This window comes from Gracilinanus agilis, chromosome 1 (genome assembly GCF_016433145.1).
Source record: "Gracilinanus agilis isolate LMUSP501 chromosome 1, AgileGrace, whole genome shotgun sequence".
Classification (NCBI taxonomy): domain Eukaryota; kingdom Metazoa; phylum Chordata; class Mammalia; order Didelphimorphia; family Didelphidae; genus Gracilinanus; species Gracilinanus agilis.
Window position 1 is genome coordinate 229,065,115 of NC_058130.1, and position 24,164 is coordinate 229,089,278.

At 36.4% G+C, this 24,164-nt stretch overlaps 1 protein-coding gene across 1 annotated transcript in view; it reads left to right on the plus strand.

Moving 5' to 3' along the window:
• Nucleotides 1-395: 395 nt before the first annotated feature.
• KIAA1958 (KIAA1958 ortholog) overlaps nt 396-24,164 on the plus strand; it is a 43,073-nt gene continuing 19,304 nt past the window's right edge. The window contains exon 1 of the mRNA XM_044657476.1: nt 396-1,566. Coding sequence (XP_044513411.1) covers nt 396-1,566 — 1,171 coding nt within the window. The remainder of the gene's footprint in view (nt 1,567-24,164) is intronic.

The window sequence follows — 24,164 nt, forward strand, 5'->3', positions numbered from 1 at the left end:
TAAGCATTTCAGTTAGTATTTGGTATTATCTGTGAACCATCACCCCCATTTTCTGATATTCTAGAATGTTTTCTATATCTCCTCTATTATTTCACCTCAGGCGATGAAGATTTTAACAGCAAACCATGTGTATCTTTGGAGCATAACTTCTTTGATAATATAGGTATAGTTGTTCGGACTTTTAAATTTTGTCATGATTATCTCTCTTTATTCAGAATAAAAACTCTCCTCATGCTTTTTTTTTTTTTGATAATCTAATGTGTGATAGGTAGTAAGTTCTTTTTTGATGGCAAAACTAATGAACTTGGTAGAGGATAAATTATAGTTTGAGGTAGTAATAAACTTTTATTTTGAACTTTTTCCCCCTCTAGGAGAGAAGCTGCTGATCCTGTAACATGGAGGATTGCCTTCATACCTCATCAGAAAATCTTTCAAAACTGGTCAGCTGGGCCCATAGTCATGGGACCATTTGTAGCCTCATTCCAAATCTGAAACATTTGCTTTCTGAAGGTTCCCATGGCAACCTGACAGCAATGTGGGGCTGCAGCGCAGGCCACGCTTATCACTGGCCCCTGACCGCCACTTGTAGGGCCGGCTCCCAGGAGAGGGTCTGTTTCCAGGACAACAGGAGTTTCAATTCTGATAGTCCCAGCATCATTGGCGTGCCCTCTGAGACGCAGACCAGCCCCGTAGAAAGGTACCCGGGGAGGCCGGTGAAGACGAAGCTGGACTGTAACAGAACGAGAGACTCTTGCGACTTCTCTTACTGTAGCGAGCCTTCGGAGTTGGATGAAGTTGTAGAAGAGTACGAAGACGAAGCCACTCTTTTTGACATGGTTTGTGAGTCTTCTGTGACAGATGAGGACAGTGACTTTGAACACCAGACCCAAAGATCTCAAAGCATTTCTCGGAAAAGACCCGGCATCTGTCCATCTTCGGTCCTTTCAAGCACCCAGTCGCAGGTCATCGACGAAAGCAGCAGCGACGTCATCATCAAGAAAATCAAGCAGGAGATTCCTGAGGATTATTACATTGTGGCAAATGCCGAGCTCACAGGAGGGGTGGACGGTCCCACACTCTCACTCACACAGATGGCAAAGCCTAAAGCTCAGGCTCACGCCGGTCCCTCTTATGTTGGGCCAGCCAAGCCGGCACCCCATTTAGCCCCAAGTCTCGGCACAGAACTGGACCTCCAGAGTGTCTCTGCCTCTCCGCCCATCATCTCCAGACAGACGGTCCAGAAGCCCATCAAGGTCTCCCTGGCTTCGCCCAATCGAGGACTTTCCGGTACCCACGGGGCCAGCCAACAGGTGGCCATTCAGATGCCCGTGAGCACATCCAATTCTAACAAACAGATTAGCATTCCTCTGTCTGCTCTGCAGATCCCAGGACAAGAGGAACAAGTGGCTTCTGAGGAGCTGCTCCCACCTCTGCCCAATCAGGTCCCATCCTGTGAGGTAGCCCTGTCACCCCCGCTTAGCACAGAGCCAGAAGTGAGCTCTAGCCAGCAGCAGCCCATGGCCCTTCCCACCATCACCACGGAAGCCACAGCACAAACCGTACCAGGTATGAAATCTCCAAATAGCCCACATGCACAGAACATTCCATACGGGTTTCTAATGGCATTTTACAGATAAGGCGGCATGAGGTAGTGGAAGGAGCACTGAATTAGAAGTCAGAAGATCTTGGTTAAATTCCAGCTCTGTGCCTAAGCTACCTGTGTGAACTTGGGCAAATAAGTTCATTTCTTGGGTCTCCGTGTCTTCATTTTTAAGATGAGAGAATTAGACTAGAACAGGGGTTCTCAACTTCCTTTATTTCATGGACCTTTTTAGGCAGTCTGGTATAACCTAATAATCCCTTCTCAGAATAATGTTTTGGTTTTTTTTAACTCATAATTTTTTTTCTTTTTTAAAAATATTTTTCCCAATTACATGTAATAACAATTGTCAACATGACATGTTCTGAAACTATAAGATCCAGTTTTTCTGCCTCTCTCCCTTCTGTCTCCCCTCCCAGTGTTGGTAAGCAATTTGATCTGGTTTTAAACTCATAATTAAAGAAAATGCTAAGTTTCAGTTAGAGTTTAGGTAAAATAAAGATATAACTTTTTCTCACTCAAGTTCATGGATTCCCCTGAAATCTATTCTTGAACCCCTTTGATGCCATGGACTCCATGTTGAAAACCCCTGAGTTTACTAAATCCCATGAATCCTGGCAGTCATTGTTTCTGAAATACTGTACTGTCCACTCAGAACTAGTGTTCAGATCATAATTATTTTCATGAAGGTATTAAAGAGAAATACATCAAAACTAAATGAAAAGTATAAAAGGATTCTAATCCAAATGTAGAACTTAAAAGTCAATGTACATTTAGCAGAAGTTTTAAACCTTGAGTCTACCAACTTCTAAGAGGCCCCACAGAGACATTTCAGGCGATCTGTAAACTTGAATAGAAAAAAAATTACATCTTTAGGGCAATATATGTAATTGGCTTCCTTTGCAAACTGTAGCATTTTATTTTATACTTTAAAATAAACCATTTGGCCATTAAAATGAAACATTATTTTAAAACATTCTGATCAGGGATCCTTAACTTTCACTCAACTGCCCAAGGAACACATGACAAAACAGATTAAAAATCCTTAATTTAGAGGAATCCCTCTCATATATCAGTTAATGTACATGTTGCTTATTGAGGCTTATGCTATATAGCTACACAGGGGGGTATCTGATATTAAATTAGGATTTCATATAGAGAAATTGCATTTTAATGTTTTAGTTTTTAGTGGCAGAAAAAAATCTTTAGGAAAGGACTCATACTACTGTTTTTGAAGGCCTATTGACACATGGATGTACTGAGAAGAAATGTGCTCTAGATGATAATTAAAGCAACTTACAATTTCTATATTTTTATCAAAATTTATAATCCCTACATATAGTTTGTATTTTTTAAAGTAGTTCCCTAGATTCGTGGTCCTGTTTCTATTTGAGTTTGACACTATTGGTTTAGACTTAAAAAACTGATGGAGAAAATGTTAATAATGCAATCTTCTATACATTTTTTTTATCTGGAGTAGAAAAGTTGTTAAACATTTGTCAACACACTCTTGCCAATTTGCCACATTGAATATTTGTATTTTACAAGCACAACAGAAACATAATAAATGCAATCCCAATGCATGCTACAGACCTTTCAGCACCTTCACTAGACAAGGTCTTTCATGAGTTGTGGATAAATGCATTCCTCACCTTAAGACCAAAAAAAAAATTAGTTTCTCATGGAGGTTATAGCATAATTTATGGAAATTTTACAGCTTTTCTCTCAATTTTTTTCTAGATTGATTTTAGGGTGTCACTACTTGAAAGAGGCCACAGTGGGACTAGTGACTTGGTAACTTGAGATCTCTCGCAAGTTTTTATTTTAATATTCGCTATTTATTAGATATTAGCTTTTTTCTACATGGGGTAGATTCCCATTTCATTCTTGCTTTTTAAAAAATTTTTACTCTTAATCTAAATTCAGTACACATGCCAGAAACTCAAATATGGTATCAAAGAGACAGCTATAGACAAAGATGGAAAAACAGCACCAGGGTGCCAAGGTAGAAAATGCGTGACATTTTTCTAAGTCTATTTTGGTCCCACTTAATGGCAACAAGTAGGATAGGCTTCCCGGAATAAATGAGTGAACCTTGAATTCAATAGTCAGCCAGAGGTACCCGTGCCCTTCACTTGGGATGATTTAGTTCATTGATGTGCACCTGCTGAGATATTTTTTCTAGTTATAGACCAAACCGTGACGCCATTCTTCTAAGAAAACCTTCACCTGAGGATTTCTCTACCACCATCATGAGGTTGCATTAAAGTGGACCTTTAAAAGAGAGGCAGCCAGAAAGACCTAGGTTCCATTCCTGTCCTTGACACACAATGGCAGGGTGACCTCAGTAAGGCACTTAATCTCTTAGTGCTTCAGGCAGCTCTCCAAAACTCTAAATTGCTGACTCCTATTGGAAAATGGAGTTTCTTTATCCAGGATGCCCCTTTATCTAGGATGTCCCTTTACCAGTGAAGCCACAGGTGCAGTTCCCATCCCTACTTTTAAAATGCTCATATTTTATTTCAGAGTTACATATTCATAGTAATCCATTCTTGCCAACTTTTTAAGGTGTAGCAAAAGATTTTACACTAAGAAAATCTGAATTTGGGGCGCCTTCAAATTGGCTGCTCAGAGAAAAACTGCTTCCCCTAAAATAGTTGGTTTTTTTTTTCGAGGAGCAAGGCAAGATGACGGTTCAGAAAAGGATATGATTTGAAATATTTAAGCAATATAAAATTCCCTGTCTTCCTGCTTAATTGATATTTGAGAGTTGGAATTTGTTTTGTGAAAAGCTTTGGTCTGTTCCTCAGATAGTTATTTAAATTCTGGCTTTTTAGAGCTAACTTATTTTAAGAATTTATATATATTTACATTCACTTAGTACTGATAAATGAAACAATATGGTATTTTACTCAGTCCCAAATGAACATGCTACTGCACAGTATCATTTTATTTACTTATTTTAAACCCTCAACTTCTGTCTTAGAATTGATACTAAGTGTTGGTTCCAAGGCAGAAGATCAGTAAGGGTTAGATAGTAGGGGTTAAGTAACTTGTCTGAAGTCACACAATTGGGAAGTGTCTGGGGCCAAATTTGAACCCTGGACTCCCATCTCTGTGCATGGTACTATATCCACCTAGCTGCCCCCACAAATATCACTTTAGAAAAGAACATAAGATAAAAGAAAAACTTAAATGTCTTGGTGTTTTCCTGTGTTTTCTTCCGCTTCTGCCCTATCCCCCTACCCTTAGCCCACCTAATGGCTATTATTTTATATTACATATTATTATATTATATTATATTATATTATATTATATTATATTATATTATATTATATTATATTATATTATATTATATTATAGAATATTCAATAATGTATATATAGAGAGAGGCAACCTTGAACTTAAGAAAAATTGCTGTGCCACATACTATCTTCGTGACTCTGGACAAGTCACTGAATCTTCTAACGTCCTGCTAATGAACCCTTCAAGACTAGGTTTCAAGATGGATTTTTATTTGGTTTGGCAGAAGTAGTTTCCTCACTGGGAGTCCCCTACACTGATTAAATCTTGAGTCTGGATACCTGTCCTCGCCATCACCACATATGGCCCCAACCTCCAACCCCTTTACCTCCTCTTTGTAACAAAGAAATGAAGAGTAAATACACAAAAGCGTTCTTTCAGCAATGTTCATTTGAAAAGATTTCAGTGGTTTGGGGTCCATCTTATAAGCAGTATATAGATCAGCTTTGGATTTGAATGTTCAAGGAAAAGAAAAAAAGGAGGAAGATTTATGGTAGGATTCTCTTTTGAGTTGTGTCTGATTGATGAACCTTTTTTTTTTTTTTAAGAAGTCTGCATTGCTGAAATTCCATCTTCCTTAGAAAAGTGCTTTTGAGTTCCCAGTTACCTTTATGACATTCAGTGTTCTCCATGGGATTTGGGGGCAGAATTGTCAATTTCCAATTAAACTTTGATCTTTAGATGGTTTAGTGGTTTCTGATATTGATAATAATTTTCATTTCTAGTCTCTAATCTTTATTCTCAACATGAATCCAAAGCGTTTGAAATTAGAGTAGACTCAAATGCATCTGAAATCAGCGTGTAGATTAACCTTGAGTAATTAACATAAGCAGATAACACTGCCTAGGCCATAAGCGAAAAAGGAATTTAGGGATGCTCCAAAAGAATCAGCCAATCGCTAAATTAGACATACTTATTATGGGTTGCTATATAAGCTTGAACATTTGCCAGGTCATTGCAGAAATGGCTGTATGTCATTATGGTAAGTGGTATCTGTGTATTTATGAAAATAAATAATTAGGTTGAACAGATGATCCTTTCTAGCTCTCACATTCTGTGATTCTATAGTTATTGCTGAGCCATTCAGAAAGAAAGATAAATGACTCATTTTTGTTATTTGTAATGCCATTTAAATGATGTATTCCAACTAGAAATCATCTTCTTTTGCTTACAAAAAGGTACACACAAGGTTAAAAATGTTTTGGAGAAAAATAGCCTGTTTTCCCCCCGGCAATCTCTGGCCTCCAAAACCTAAGCAAATAGTAACAAATGGTGACATTATTAAAAGAGTTATTACCTAGCTACCAGTGCCTAAAATTCTACCATTTTTATCAGAGTTCTACAAATGTATCTGTTTTAATTTTCATTTATATTTTTACTTAAGGTATCCAATAATTCTATCAGATTCTACAAATGTATCTGAATTTTAATTTTAATTTGAGGCTTTGTTATATGATATTTAAATTAACAACCTTGGGCTGGTTGTTGAAATTGTGTGTGTGTGCCTGCACACACTTGTGTATCTGCATGTGTGTGTGTATGCTCCTTTGATACATTCATATACACAACTCTGGCTTTTATATAAAGCTTGCTTTCATTAATCAGTTCCTTTCCCAAGGGCTACGTATTGGCAAGCAGTCAATTTTTATAATTGCTTCTGATATTTGTAACTTATAAATTGCTTTTATACACATGCACCTGGAGGCTGTAGCCACCAGCTATTCCTTACAAAGAAGAAAAGACATACTTTGGGTGAGGGATGACAAATTTGTGTATAAAATGTTTCATTATTAGGATGGTGTTATAAAGATTAATCGTATGTTAACACTGAACTCAAGAAGATATTTTTGGAATAATTAATAAGTTAACATTTGCTTGTCCCTCATGTGCCTTAGATATTTCTGGGGACTCTTCTGAATATTTAAATAGAATATTTATGATTTGCTGTGTAAACAGATAGAAGCAGTTGTTTATATCATTTGGAGAGTTCACATTGTGACAACATTCTGAGAAGATGCCAGTTACTTGCTGATCAGATTATGTTAATTAATCTTTTTTTTCTTCAAGGAAGGCTCCCCAGTGAAGTAGCAAATGAAATGAGTTAGAAATCAGACCTGGTTTTTGTTCTGAGATTCTATGATGGCAATAGCCTGCTGAGGGGTCTCCCTTCCACAAGCCACTTCCCCTTCCACTCCATCCTTCTCTCAGTTGTCAAACTGATCAAAGTGATCTCCTTAAGGGACAGGTCTGACCATGCAACTCCCCTGAGCTCAATAAATTTCACAGGCCCCTATCCACTCCACCATCAAAATTAATAAATTTTCTTTTTGGCGTTTTAAGACCTACTTAACTCTGAGCATTTTCACTGGCCATGTCGTATGCTTGGAAGACCCTTCCTTTTCATCTCCCATCTTCTGGCTTATCCTGGCCCTGCTAAAATCTTACTTTCTTTGGAATGCCTTTCTTGACCGTCCTTAATTCTAGTGCCTCCGCTTATCCTGGCTCTGCTAAAATCCTACTTTCTTTGGAAAGCCTTTCTTGACCGCCCTTAATTCTAGTGCCTCCTCTTTGTTGATTATTTCAGATTTATACTGTGTAAAGCTTGATTATGGTGTGTCATCTCCCTCATTAGACTGTGAATTCCACGAGAGTAGAAATTGCCTTTTATTTATATCCCTAACATAGTATAGTGCCTGTCATTTAATAATTATTTATTGATGGAACTGATTGACCTATTTTCCATTCTATTCAAGAGTGAAAAACCTAAAAATATGATTTCTTTCTTTCTCTTGAAGTAGCGATTCCCTTCTCTAAAAAGTCCAATAAGAACCCATGTATAAATCTCAGGAAGAGAAGGAACAAGATCTAAAAATACAGTGGCTCCTTTTTTTCTCCCTTGTGGTACTACAGTGCAGCCAGGTGGCATAGTGGATAGAGCACCAGACCTGAATTTAGAAAGACCTGAGATCAAATCTAGCCTTACACATGAACTTTGCAACCCTGGGCAAGTCACTTTACCTTGTTTGCCTCAGTTTTCTTGTCTGTGAAATGAGCAGGAGAAAGAAATGGCAAACCACTTCAGTGTCTTTGACAAGAAAACCCAAAATGGGAGTCACAAAGAGTCAGACAAAACTGAACAGCAATGCTACAATGGAATGAAAGACATAGGAGCATCATATCTAGAAGGATGACCTTGGATTCAGGAAGACTTAGGTTCAAGTGTGATTCTGCAACATACCAACTTGGCAAACTTGAGCAAGTGAACTTATCATTGCTTATGAAAACCATTACTGTTTGTTACTATAAATTGTCAACAGATACCCTGGCGAGAATTTTGGGGAAGAGAGAAAGCAAGAAGTTACAATCCTTGCTTTTTATTTAGTTCCAAAATTGAATTTACAGCTAAATTAAGATTATTTAGGATAATGAGAAAGGTTTAGCTTGGAATGCCCAAGTCTATAAGCAGAGTAATCAAATTAAATATTGATTGATGGCATTTATTAAAAATTTCTATTTGAATTCATGTTTGTTCCTTTAATATATGTAAATTATGTCCCAAAGTATGCTTCATCACTGGGCTGCAAAGATGGATTTATCAGACTTGTAGAGCAGCAAAAGGCCCCATAAACATTCTAGCCCAGCCCCTTCAGTTTACAGGGAAAAAAAAACTGAGACCCAGGTAGATGAAGTGGTTTGTTGTGCAGTTAGTAAGCATGAGAGGTGAAATGTGTACCCAAGTCCTCTGACTTTCCACAGACTTCAGTGATGGCACAAAGTAGACATTTAATTATTGTATATCATCCTTTGTCTTCAAAGAAAATTGGTGACATCACGGATGATGGCTTGACTTGCTTGTGAATTGAATTTAAGTGAGGCAGAGTTGTACAGTCCTCAGCCTCACTCTCTTCCAAAGTCGTCTAAGAACTATAAGTCAAAAATCAGAACGATTGCTGATCTGGGATGCAGCAAATGACCTTAGAGCCTTTGTTTGACAAAGTTCTAAATGTTCCACAGTACCGGCTTCCCCCACCTTCATGGCCATTGGAACAAATTATTCTCATCTGCCCATTCTCTTAGGGGAAACCTTTACATGTTTGGAGGAGGTTCCCCTCTAATTCACTGACATTTTTGAGACCTGTTGGTTATCCTCCAACTAATGTTTAGCCTATCTTCTGAGGCAGTTTTACTGGGAAGTGTCCATGGCACATGCTACAGCTTCTTAGAGCCACAAGTGAGAGTTGGGTGGAAGGTGAACACCAAAGGTGCTAGGCCTCCCTGAATACCCCAGGTATTTAATAAATCTGCTTGACTGACTTTATTGATCTGCAAACACTAGAGCATGTTGCCTCCTTTCTTCTGAATCATCTTTAGAAGTTTCTGTAATGTAAAAATGAAATTACTTTATGGCTAATGTAGTTCTGTACCTCCTGAAGTTAGTCAGACTGGTCCTTATATTTCAGATGTAAGTAGTCAGCCATTGACCTTAGGCTTTTCAATAGAACAGAACAAAATAACTGTCATAAAAATAAATTTCTATTAAAAAGCCCCCCCCTCCCAAAATGATTCATGAGTGCGATTCGTGAGAGGTTTAGAAATCATTACCTACTCTGGATGAACTCTCTTATTTCTTCACCTTTCTCTGTTTTCTATTTCATGAACAAGAAGAAGCAGGGAACAAAGGAATGGATTGGACTGAGTAAGATACTTGTTTCTAGAACTTGCAAAGGTTATTTCTCTCTAGAAAATGACACATCTGCTTTGTTAAAACAAGGCCTTTGTTTTTGTTGTTGTTGTTGTTGTTGTTGTTAGTTTTTTAGTCATATCTAACTTTTCATGACCCTATTCGAGGTTTTCTTGGCAGAGATACCAGAATGGTTTGCCATTCCCTTCTTCAGCTCATTTTATGGATGAAGAAACTGAGTCAAACAGAGTTAAGTGACTCACGTAGGATTATTATTATTATTAAGTGTCAAAAGCCAAATTTGGACTCGAGTAGATAAATCTTCCTGATTCTAGGCTTGGCACTCTATCCATTGTGCCACCTAGCTACTTTTTTTTTTTACATGCTTTCCCCCCTTCCTTTCTCTGAATCTGTACCAATCCAAGATACAAATTGCTTCAAAATAATTTATTAGATGAAGACTAAACTATAATTCAGAATATTTGAAAGGAGCAAGTATAGCATAGTAGAAAATACACATGGAAATTAGTGACTCTTCTACAACTTACTTGTTTGAGTTTGGCAATTCATGTCATCTTTTTTACTTTATTTCAACCTCTTCTGTCCAAGAAAGAAATAATATCTTGCCTTCCAAACTAAATATCTTTAAGATTCTTTTCAAATTTAAGCCTACAGCTTTATGAATTTATGTAATTCTTAAATATAGGAAAGATCAGTATCTGGAGTTTTAAGGAATACCATGATCTTACTGGGAGTGAGAAGAACTGGACTTCATATTGGTATAAGAAATTCCAAGATGAGGAAATTCCCTTTATCAAGTCAATGCAGTTTGGCACTTTCTTTGAAAGTTGTAGTCTTAGTGGTTTACTTAGAACATAGATATTAAATCCACAATACTCCCAAGTGTGACAGCCCAAATGTAATTGGGAAACAAATATTTAACAATTTAAAAATTAATTAAAAAAACATGAACTTATGGTTTTCTAAGCCAATATATGGCCTACAGGGTTCCTTACTTTAGTTTATTGTTTTAGGGGTTTGTGGCCCATTTCTATTTGAGTTTGACACCACTGGCTGTTTCTAGAGTTGTGCGTATCTGTGAGGGGCCAAATGAACAAATAAACCGCTCTGTCAGACAACTCAAGTCTCTCATATTTTGAAGTAAATCAATTTGGAAACCACTGGTAAATCTATTCAATATCACAATTTATTTGCAGTTTGCTCTATAGCTGAGCTAAAACTAACATGAGCTTAGTTATATATTGAATTGAATTTTTAAAATTATAATATTGATAAATTTGTACAAACTTTTAGACTAAAAGTATTACTGTTGACTGGATTTTTGGAAATCATATTAGTAAATCAATCTAATCATTACATACAATACTGCAATACCTGGACAGAAAAGCAAGTACAGATTGAATTTCCCCAGATTTTCCTATAGCATTAACACAACTTCACTTTAGCAAGTCCTACCTCTAGAGTTCAATCAGAAATCTTTGCTTTTGGCGCACTATCTTTTCCTTAAGAGTGCTATCTGCAAATGCCAGTATTACCTCATTCTGATTGCTATAAGTCATTGATGATATCTTTTTTTATTCTGCTTCTTTTCTTCTTAAAAATTCTTTAACATTCTTTTTAAAAAAATTGAGTTCTAAATTCTCTTTCCCTCTAGTCCTCTCCCCAAGTATTGTGGTGCCATTTATACAGGTGAAATCATGCAGAGCTTATTTCCATTTTAGCCATGTTGCAAATAAAAACAAGGAAAATAAAGAAAACTTAAAAAGTATCCTTCAGCCTACACTAAGAATTCATAAGGCGTGAAGAGCATTTTTCATTACGAATCCTCTTAGAATTGTCTTGGTTTGTTGTATTGATTAGAGTAACTAATTCTTTCACAGTCGATCATCATTATAATGTTGTTACTTTGTACAGTGAAAAACAGGTCAGTAGCCCAGTGGATAGAATAGTGGACTTGGAATCAGGAAGACATATCTTCACGAGTTCAAATCCAGCCTCAGACACTTGCTAGTTGTGTGATTCTTAACCCTATTTGCCCTAGTTCCTCATTTATAAAATGAACTGGAGAAGGGAATGGCAAACCACTGCAGTATCTCTTCCAAGAAAACCCTAAAAAGGAGATATGAGGAATTGGACACGACTAAAATGGCATGCCAACAACAATGTATAATGATCTGGTCCTGTTCACTTCAATCCGATGCAGAGTCTTTTAAAGTTTTGGTTTATGAAATGCAGTCAGTCAACAAACATTTGTTTAGCACTTACTATGTGCCAGGCACTGTTCTAAACCCTAAGAACACACATATAAAGAAAAAGAAAGTTAGGCGTCCTCAAGAAGATGGCACTTCTAAAGGAAACCCTCCTTGAAGCAAGGTTCTGAGGGGAGTCATCCATGAGAAGGAGGGACCCCAAGGGCTGTGAATTCTGAAGTGATCCCCCAGGAGAAGTAGTTTGTTGGGGCATAGAAAAGCCTATTGGGAAATACCATCCACACACAGCAAGTTCACCAACTTGATCTAAGAGGATTTGTAAACCTCAAAAACTAATACTTATGCATGAGCTGGACATTTTCATGAATATGGGCATTTGGGGAGACAATTCATAATTGAGTTGGTATGAGGACTTCACCACTTCAGATTGCAACACTTCTATGATGTGGTCTTTTTTCCTCTCATAAACCCTTACTTTTTTATTGTAGAACTGATACTAAGTATTAATTCCAAGGCAGAAAAGCAGCAAGGGTTAGGCAATTGGGGTAAAGTGACTTTCCCAGAGCATAACCAGGAAATATCTGAGGTCAAATTTGAACCTGGGTCCTCCTGACTCCAGGCCTGGCTCTCTCTCCATTGAGCCACCTAGCTGTTGTTTAAGATATGGTCTTGAGGGTGACAGAGAGCCCTCACCCCCATCGGCGAGTTAGGAGGATGTCTCCTCCAAGCCTATGAAGACTTCCCCTGGAGGAATGGGCAGATGAGAACAGTTTGTTCCCAGAGCTATGAAGGCAGCTGAAGCAGGTGCTGTGGAGCACAGAGAGTTGGATCAGACATGAAAGGCTCCAGCATTCTCTGCTGCATTCTGGGCCATCATCAATTGTCCTGACTTTTTTTTCTTGCCAATGGACTTGGATGACTAAAAGAGAGAGGGAGGGCTTTGTACAACTCTGCCTCACTTAAATTCGATTCACTCAAAAGTGAAGACATCCCCTAGGACGTCATTGGTCCTCCTTGAAATAAATAGCAAACAGTAGGGTCTTCCAAGTGAGCTCCTTTGCCAAAACAATTCATTTCCTGGTGGATACCGTCTGCTGAAGAACTGAGCTAGGCAGATCCTCAGATTATAACCACATGGTCCTTTGCCAAGTCCATTTTAATCACGTTGTCATTGAGTGGAAGGGATGGCATTTACAATGGCCACAACAGGGCAAAGAACAACACTAAAAGATAGAACTTAAATTAATCCAATAACCAATATAGATTCTAGAAGACTCATGATGGAACATAGCTGCCCCATCTTGGTAGAGAGGTGATGGAATCCAGGTGTGGAATTTGAAAGATACCATGAAGACATAGACAGCGTGTCAGGATTTTTTGGTGAAAGTAACTCTGTTGGGGCATGTATATTGTGAAATTATGTTATTTTAAAAGATTATTAAAAAACCATTTTTTAAAAAAGAATCACTAAAACTTTTACTAGTTTGGCATATGTCCTTTGAGAGCAAATGATTGCTTCTGTGCTTTAATGAAGCAGCAAAGGAAGATTTTATTGACATTAAAAACACCCCCAAAACAAACAAACAAACAAACAAAAATGATGAGAAACCCTTGGAAAATATACTGTCACTAGTTTAGATCTTAGGAGTGCATATCTGGTCTCTATTTTCAAGACTATTTCCTTCTGGCCTGAGATAATGAAATAATGAATGACCCATGAAAAACTGGCATGCTTCATCACACATGATGAGGCTATCATTTATCTGTAGTCCCAGAACTGCTGCTGCTGGCTGGCACATATTCCAGTATTCTGACTTCCGTCACCTAGGAGAGCTGTGGTCCTCATTAGTCAGTCAAAGAGCATGGATGAAACATTCCAACTATGTTCACGAGGCTGGGCTTCCCAAAGAAACAATAAAAATCCTATTCTTTTTACCCATATTTTTCAAAACTTAAATGATCAGTATAAGATCATTGGTTCCAAAACCTGAGGACTTTGGTTGCAATCTCCACCTCCCACATTTAGTATTTGTGCATCCTTGGGCAAATTACTTTCCCTTCTTGGAGTCAGTTTCCTCATCTGTAAAGTGGGTTCAAATCTGGCCTCAGATACTTCCTAGCTGTGTGACCCTGAGCAAAACATTAAACTTCATTTGTCTAGCACTTACTCTCTTGTCCTAGAACTGTTTTTAAGACAGAAAGTAAAGATTTAAGAAAAAAAGGCAAAAGTATTGGATTAGATGGTCTTTGAGCTCCTTTCCAGAGCAAGCTATTTGCTGTGATCATACTACTGAGGATTCAGCTGGTTTGTTCCCAGAGTATACTTTGACTTTGCATTTAAGTCCCTCAACCTGCCAGCAAAGTAATGGGCTCTGTTTTTATTATTAAAGTCTATGAGTGCATCAGAACCATGCTTATTAAGCCTGGAAACGCAGCAAGTTACACCTTTATCATGTGTAAAGATTATCATTGATTTTTTAAAAATTAATTCTTTAAATTGTGAGTACTCATTAGGTTGAGAACAGAGTGCCATCTCACATTGTACTGATCCTTGCTGAACATCTGGCTCGTAGACTTGTCTCTGATACACACGCATAGTGTTTTATAAATACTCAACATGGACTTTAGTGTTGCAGAAGCATGAGACTAGGGGTTCTTAACCTTTTTTGTGCCATCAACCCTTTTGGAAGTCTGATGAAGTCTATGGACCCATTCCCAGAATAATGTCTTTAATTATATTAAACAAAATTTATAGGATTAGAAGAAAATACATAGGAAAAAAATTCAAAGAAGAAAGAAGAAAATACATAGGAAACCAATTATATTGAATGCTTTTCTTTCTTCTATCTTTGGGTCTATGTATCTGCCTATTTCTCAGTTATAGGAGTTAATCTCTCCATATAGACAACATATATAGAGAGACATAAGCGTATGTTGAGTGTTTATGTGTAGATATATCTGTGGAGAAGGAGAATATGTGTGTGTTATATAAAAATGTATGTATAGTTTAATCTTCTTGAGTTCAAATCTAGCCTCAGACACTTTACTAGGTGTGTGACCCCAGAAAAGTCGCTTAAACACTATTTGCCTCAGTTTCCTCATCTGTAAATTGATCTAGAGAAAGAAACAGAAAGCTATTTCAATATCTTTGCCAAGAAAACTCCAAATGAAGTCATGAAGTGTTGGACGTGACTGAAATATACAATATATAGTACAAATTTATGTGTATGAACAAAATTTGGCATCAAACCAGATACCAATTATCTTCTTATGGGAAAGGGAATTGGAGTACTACAGTAGTGTAGGGAGGGAAGAATTTTTAGAATTTCTAGATTAAAACAATGAAATTGAATCAATATTTCCAAAATTTGTTCTTATGTGCTAAAAATCCCAATTTTTCAAATACAAGGGCTTTTTTTCGAGGGGGGGGGACCTATTTCCCTTCTCATTTTGAACACAGAAAACATAACTTCCAAACTCTTAAAAATTGTGTGTGTGTGTTTGTTGGTGTGTATGTCATGTAGATTTCATTTATGTTTGTAGGAGATTGCCATTAAAACCATTTTCACCATATCGTATTTTGACAACTACACAAATAAATGAGTTAAGAGCAGGAAATTCAATTAATTAGAGGAACCTATTTCCTTCTTGAAATGTTATTATAGTTATTATTAAAGAATCAGTTAAAGATTTAGCTATGTATATATACATATTTTATCTAATGGTGTTGAAAAAACATTATTTCCGGGATTGTATTCAGCACTAATTGTTTTTTAAATTCCTGTATTCACTCAAATTTTATTGGAAAAAAATTACTCGATGGAGCAGTAGAGAATTCACACAGAACTACAAATATCAGCATTATATTTGTAGAAGGTCATATGTACTTGGAATTTTTATTTAATTGACTGTTTATTTAGAGACTGCTAGATGCCTGCCATTGTGCTAGGTGCTATTGAAAGAAAGGGACATGACACAGTAAATCCTCTCAGGGAGTAGGTTTTGTGGTTTTTTTTTAAACTATATATCCATGAAACAATCTGTGGATAGGACAAGACATTGTAATTGATATTGTATTGGCTTCAGTTTAGGACCCCGTGATTTAGAAAGGATTGATAAACTAGAGAATGTCCCAAAGAGGACAATCCAAATAAGTAATAGTGTTCTTGCCATATGAATATCCGTGGAACTGGGGAAATGTTTAACTTGGAAAAGAGAATACATATCTTAATGCTGTTTTCATATTTTTCAAGAGTTTTAGAAAAAAAGTTTGGAGTTATTCCAATTGGCTCCAAAAAATAGTGCTGGGAACAATAAGTAGAAGTTGCAAAGACACAAGTTTAGATTCATATAAGAAAAAAATTCTGGAGCTGTCCAAAATTGGAAAGAGCTGTCTTTGGAGGTAGATTAGGTTCATCCCATTGGACATCTTTAAGAAAAAAGCAAGATTACCAATTATAAAGTATTTTGTAAATGAATTCTTATTCATGTATTTATGGATTCATATATTTATGGACTAAATCAGGGGTTCTTAACTTTTTGTGTCCTGGACCCCTTTAGTAGTCTGATGAAGCTTACGGACTCCTCAGATGAATGATTTTAAGTGCATAAAATAAAATATATAAGATCACAAAGGAAACCAATGATATTGAAGTATAGTTATCAAAATATTTTTAAAAAACAAGTTCACAGACCACAGATTAAGGACCCCTGGAGTAGATGGCTCTGAAGAATGTGATTCTTTGTTCCATTATATGATTAAGTGTTGAATGTACCATACAAACAGTAAATGCTATGGCTGATCAGGAAGTGTGAAGATAAAAGAATTAATTAACTGAAGGATGAATTAAATTAAAGGATGAATATAGGGCACACCCAAATTGTGCTTTGGAGCATTGTTCTGTAGCTTAGGAAAGGCATGACACATGCTTGTACTTCACATAAATTATCACCATAAATATTAACAAAGCAAATAATTGAGGTGCCCTTAAAATCCTAGGCTATACCAACTCTGCAGCATGTGTCTCAGTGCCTGGTTTAGTGAGTGTAAGTATGTCTTCTATAAATATTCAGACCCAGAATTGGATTTTATGGAATCTTTTTAGTCTCTAGAGTTTTCTGTAGGATTTGTGTCAAAGCTCATTAGCTTTTAACACTTTCCTCTTTAGAATATCTTTTCTAAAGGATAAAATTCTGAAATGCAACCATTTGTTCTCTGTTACTACAATGGAAAAAATTGCTCTTACAAGTACTATCTATTTTTCTGGTTTGCCCATGTTTATTGCTGGATAACTGAGTATCAGTCTTTATAGAAAAGTAGTCTGACTTGTTCTTATAACTATTTCTCCAAGATAGGATTTGATCTTATCTTGTGACCTACTTAGAGAAATTAGCATTTGCACACTGGTTATTACTTCCTAGATAGATAATAATGAATATTAACAAGCCTAGCTTAGAGAGGGTAATTTATTAGTGTTTGCTGCATCTCTATTTCTTTGTGTCTTATCGTGTGTTCATTTTTATGCCTCCTCTGTCACACATCCCTTCCAGACCAGCCCTGATTAGTAATTGCTTTGTTTTATGGCCTCACCTTTCCACTGTGCATTTGAAAATAAAAGACTACCCTACATTTATTGACCCCTGTTGATTAACATATAATCTTGTGAGTTTAATAAAAGCTATGGCTCCTAAACAAAATTTTGTAGTAACAATGATTGAATTTCACCCTTGGAATTTTTCAGGCATAAATTTTGTCTGCAATTCTGTGTGCTGTTCCTAGGCATCATGGTGTCTATATTGAAAGAGATCTGGGCTTGTAATTAGGAAGGCTAGATTTTAGTCCTGGACATACCACAAAAATCTTGAATAGGTCATTCTCTCTTTCTGCCCCTTCTCCTTCCACCCTGGTTTTGGGGCCTCAGATTACTCATCTGTAAAAAGAAAGAATTGGACTACCTGATGATCTAAGGTCCTTTTTAATTTTCTTCTCCCCTTAAACCTATGATTTTCAGTCACGAGTCTTCAACCTCTTTCAAAAATACTTGTTTCTTGCTTTAGCATATTTATAGACTAGATTTCTTGTGATTTCTTTGATCTCTTAGCATGTACTTCTGACTTGGGATCATAAGACCACAGGTATAGGTTTAAGGGACCTCAGGGGCCATCTAACCTCACCTCCACATTTAGCAGAGAATAATAAAACTGATGCCCTTGAGGGGAAGTGACTTGTATCTAAGGTGGTAGGGAGTAGGCTGGTAGAACTATCATAAAATACACCCTGGCCCATACTTTTTTTTGAAGGGCTGGGAAGGAGGGAGAAAGAGTTATGGATCACTTTTTTTAGAATTATAAAGATTTTATTTTACCAATTACATGTAATAACATATTTCCACATATTTTCTGAAGTTATATGATCTAAATCATCTCCCTCTGGCCCTTCCCCCACTCCCTCCCGGAGCTGGCAAGCAATTAGATTTGGTTTATACATGTATAATCACACAGAACATTTCCATATTGATCATTTTTGTGAAAGAATAATCATATAAATCCAAAACCCCAAAACAACAACCCAAATAAACTAAAGTGAAAAATCACATGCTTTGATCTATATTTTGACTACAACAATTCTTTCTCTGGAAGTGGATAGCATTTTTTGTCATAGGTCCCTCCGAATTGTCCTGGATCGTTGCATTGCTTAGAGTAGCTAAATTTATCACAGTTGTTCAGTTAAGGATCACATATTATGTCTCCATAGGAAATAGTATGGGATCTGAACCCAATCTGATTTAGTTATTTTGAGTCTTTCTAATTAGCTGGAATTAATATATGAGACTGCTATTGATCCCAAACAAGTTGATGGGTAGCTTAGATTTTTTTTTTTTTTTCATTTAATGTATTGGACCAATAGACTAATATGAAACAGATAGCTCTAAAACTTTTTCTGGGGAAAAAAAATCCCATGAAATTGAATTTTAGTAGCTGCACAGGCTGCCAGAAATCAAATAACTTACAGGTTCAAGAGATCTGTGTGTTCTGTTTAAATGTGTTTTTAATAGGTCACTTGAATGTTGGTTCTATTTTCCTTCCTTTCCTTCCTCCTCTGTAGTTACCTTACTGCCTGTAAGCATTTTAAACCGTCTCTGAGCACTTAGAAGTACCTGATGACAACAACCCTTAAATCAAAACCGTTCTGGTAGCTTTTACTTAACTATTTGCCTAGAGTTAGATCATCAGTGGATCAGGCTTTAAGTGCCTACTATGTTCCCGGGAACTTCATAGCTAGATAAATGATTTAAACACCTACTATGTTAGAATTCTTTATATCTTTGGGAATACAAATTTGTCTACTATTAACAAAACAGGGATGATTTTAAAAAATAATTCTTATTTCATTGGCTGTGATTTAGAAAATAGCATTATGTACACTGATAAGATTTTATTTTGAAATGTATGCTTTTCTCATCCATTCTTTTCTTGTTACTATAGAATTGAGTCAACATTTATTAAGTGCCTACTATGTGCCATGCACTGTACTAAGTGAATTACAAAGTCTATTTTGATTAGGTGTTTATGTTTCTTCCCTACTTACTGAAACAAGAATCTGTTATCAAAAATTAAATTCAGATCCAAAGCAACTTTATTGATTGTGTTATAATTAGAGATAAAGCTGAAAAGGGAAAATAAACAGCTGCAATATAGAGATTTCAATTTATGTCAAATGTTACTTTTCAGCAGATTACAAGAAGATGTCTTCTTTGTACAATTCTGTTCAGTGACATATGAGGGAAGGAGTGTAGTATTATTTGAATACTACAGCTCCCTGGTCAACCTTCTTTTCTCTGCCTTCACTATCTCATTTCTCTAGTCCTGTTATCAGTGTTGGTTACCACCAATGCTACTGCTTACCATCAGAGAGAAGAGATAAGATCATTAAAACTGGCAGTCTCATTACCTCTGGATAGGGAGAGGTACTGAAGGCTTTGGGGTCAGAGGTTCAAATCTCAGTTTTTGTATTTAATACCCATGTGAGCTTGATCAAGTCAATTCACTTCATGGCTAGCAATTAATGGATACTTAACATATATCAATTAAATATTAAACATTGATAATAAATTGATATTATATGTAACATATAATAGCACAATAATTATATAAATATTCTCTATATATGGAGCAAGAGAGTTCTTTAGTGTTTACAAGGTCCTTTATATTATCTCTGTTTCTTCAGTTTTAAAATTAAAGGTATGAACTTAAATGATCTCTAAGGTTCTTTCCAGCTTTCTTTGCTGTTTTAGAGGTATCTTGGCATAGATTAATAGAGTTCTGGACTTGCAGTCAGAAAGATCTGGATTCAAAAACTGCCTGAGATACTTTACTAGCTGTGTCCTGGTCAGGTTGGTCAGTCACTTAATCTTTTTTGGTCTCAGTTTTCTCATCTGTAAAATGAAGGTAAAAATAGCATCTTCTTTGTAGGGTTGTTAAGAGAATCAAAAGAGAAATCTGCAAAGCACTGAGTGAATCTTAAAGCACCTTATAAATGTTAGTTGTTATTTTTGTATGGTTTGTCAAGATGCCAAGAGGTGAATAACTGGTATTCCTGGGTCTCTATTCATGGCTATGAAAGAACGGTAGGACTGATTCAGTCCCCTTGGATTTGACCAGATGAAAACCATTGTAACCTAATTAGAGGGAGAAAGAAATCTTTGTAATTCTCTTCAATAAATTAACTTTTTTTTCTTGTTCAGTCATTTTAGTCATGTCCGCCTCTTCCAGACCTTATTTGGGGTTTTCTTGTTAAAGATACTGGAATGTTTTGCCATTTCTTCCTTCACTTCATTTGACAGTTGAGAAACTGAACCAAATAGTGTTAAAGCACTTGCCCAGGGTAAGCTAGCCAGTAATTGTCTGGATTTGAATTCAGGAAAATGAGTCTTCTTGACTCCAGACTCAATACCCTAACTACTGTACTACCTAGCTACCCCAACAAGCATTTATCAAGCTATCTTTTACAGGCTCAGTACTGGTTCTGGATGTCCAAAGACAAAAATGAAACAATATGTGCCTTAATGGCATTCTAATAGACCCTTCTCTTAATATCTTAAAAAATGGTCTCCATGGCACTAACGCATATTTTATTTATGTTTTACCTACAAATTACTCTTATCAGTGGTAAATCTAAGCTATCCATCCCTTTTCTATGATTTAAAGAAATGCATATGTACCTTTTTCTCTTTGTTTTCTATAGCTTGCTTTTATATATATAAAGAAGTTATTTGTTGTCTTGTGTTGTTAGATGCCTTTAGAAACAAAGAAGTCTGGCTTTCTTGACAATGATAATGAGATGTCCAAAAACTACTATAAGATTGTATGGATTCCCAGAAAAAAGTGGACAAGAAGTCACAAAGCCAGTATTGTTTTTCTTGTTTGTTTTGACCTGTGATTTCAAGGATATTAAGAGGTCCCAATGTGGATGCTCCCCCCCTACAAGGAAGATTAGCCTCTGTTACTTACTACAATTGGCTAATTAGGACTAGAGTTCAAAAGAGAAAGTAGGACTGGGTATAAACATTGGAGAGTCCTCCACCTAGAAATGATCATTGAACCCAAGGGAATCAATGAGATTATCAGGAAAGTATGAGGAAGGAAGAGAAGTGGACCCAAGAAAAGGTTGGCAGACACCCATGTGTAAGTGGGCAGGAGAGAGATGATGATCCAAGCAAAGAGAATGAGAAGGACCAGTTGGATACATAAGAGGAGAATCAGGAGGCAGCCAAATCATGGAAGTCAAAGGAAAAAGATATTTGAGTCTGAGAGATTGGTGGTTGACAGTGTGTTGAAAGCTTCAGGGAGAAATTAGCTTGAATGAGGATTAATAAAAGACCAGTGGGGGCAGCTAGGTAGCACAGTGAGTGGATAGAGCTCCAGACCTGGAGTTGGTAGGACTTGGGTACAAATCGAATGTCAGACACTTCCTAGCTATGTGATCCTGTGCAAGTCAGGTCACTTAACCTAATTTGCCTAACCTTTATTGTTCTTCTGTCTTAGAAATGATTCTAAAATAGAAGGTAAGGGCTTTAAATAATTGAATTAATGACTGCACAAATTAAAGACCAGTAGATTTATGTGGATTTAAGGCCAGAGGAGTTTAGGTTCCTCTGTAACTTATCATCTTCTTTGCCTGGAGCCCTGAGAAGATAAATGATTTGACTGGTTATGTACGAACCACTGTGTATCAGAGATGACTCCAAGCCTAGGTCTTGTTGACTTTAAAACTAGACCTCTATCCATTTTGTCAGGCTATCTCTTATTACATTATGATTCATAAATGTAGTTAGATTATGGGTCTGCTTTATATCTATTTTGTCATCATGCCAAAAAATTCCATAAAAGTGCAAGAGGGAAGGAGATCAGGTTACTCTTAAGTCCTCTTGTTGTGATGCTTTAAGTCCCCTACAAGACCTGTTGTTTCCTTTAAACTTTTCATCGATATCTTTTGTTTTTCTATCCCTTACATTTCTTAATATACCCTTTTTTTCTCTGACTAACAAAGAACCATTCATTATCACAAAGAATACACCTTATATAGAAACTATCCAGATAGTCCCTTACTTCTGTAAAAAAAAAAGGGAGAGATGCAAATTCTCATTTCTCATCTTTGGAACCAAGCTAAAGACCTTTTATCTTCAACCACTGCTTTCTTCATTTCAGGGAAATGGCATTGAAATAGGTCTCCTCTCGAAATTTCCAGCCCCTCCATTTGCATTTGGGGATGCTATTGCCACCCACCCCTGACTAACTTATTTAGGTCCAACTAATCTATAACAAAAAGGTTCTACCTACTAATTGTTATCTTCTATCATAAAGCATTGTAATCATTTAAAATATGTAGTCATATCATTCATATATTTTTCTCTCCCATCTTATCTTATTTCCCATCATTTTATACCTTAATAATTTAACTATTACAAATAACTACATAGTTTGCTTGCTAGTTATTCCAAGGTTGTCCTGCATTGCTAGATAAATGAACATAAGAGGAAACAAATTAAGGTTAGAAAAGTTATTTTTCACATTTTTACTATGTACATGTACTTTTTTGTCTTGTACTGTAGTCCCTAGTTGCATATTTCATTTTTCTATGCATTTTATTTTTGATTCTCCAAAATATCATTGTTTCAACAAATATTTATTTACCACCTACTTAATTTATTATTCTAAGCACTGTGGAATAGTCAGATGAATAAATCAGACCTTGCCCTCAAGTGGAGTTTATAGTAGAACACTTACTATCTCTTGGGTATTTTTTGGTCTACTTTGTTTTATGAAAACACTTAAAAGAAGGAATTGTTGCTTTACTGACAGGTATTTTGATATGTCTGTAATATCTAGGTGACCATTAAGTTTCCAATAAGACAATGTAAGCCATTCACACATCTGCTAACCCTGTGTGACTTTTATCCTTCCATAAATCTCTCACAGAGTATATCTACCCAACATAACAAAGGCCATTCTGTTCACAATTTATTCTTTCATGCATTTAAAAATGATACCTAAACTATCCATCTGTTATCTTTTGCTCCATTTTTAAATGATTATTATACTTTCTTTTTCTCACCTTATTGTCACTTCCTCTTCTTCAACTACCCTCCTCACAGAACCCTCTGGTGCAAATAGAGTCAAGAAAACAAATCAACATATTAATCATGTCTAAAAATATGTGCTCCTTTCTGCATCTTTGGGGGTAAGGGATAGGAAGAAGTCAAATATGAGTCCAAGGTAATAAATGTCAGTGACTGGATATTGAAGTACTTTCCACAAAATTGGGGAAGTTTGGAGGAGGGATGAATTTAGGGGGAGAATATAGTGCACTCAAATGGTCCCCTTGGCTGACTGCTATGAGTTTGAGGGTTGACAGTGTTGGGTTCAGACATTTGTGATTTTGTACCCTTGTATCTTTTCTGAGTGCCAGATCTTCATTTCCTTTTTGTCAAAGATTTCTGAATAGTTTTTCCCCCTTTTAATAAAAATAACAGAACAAAAAATGCATAATATAAAATAACAGAATTTTGTAAAATAATGATTTCTGTTTTGGGCATGTTGAATTCGAGTTGTCAGTGAGACAGATTGGTTGAGACCTTTAGCAGGCTATGTGGTATTGGAGTTTAAGAGAGAAAGTAGGGCTGTGTATATATATTTGAGAGTGAATAGAAATGATCATTGAGCACAAGGGAAGCAATGAGATTATCAGGAAAGAAAGTATAGAGAGGGAAGAGAAGAGGACCTAGGAACAATTTGAGGGATACCCATGTATAAGTGGGCAGGAGAAGGATCATGATTCAGCAAAGGAGAA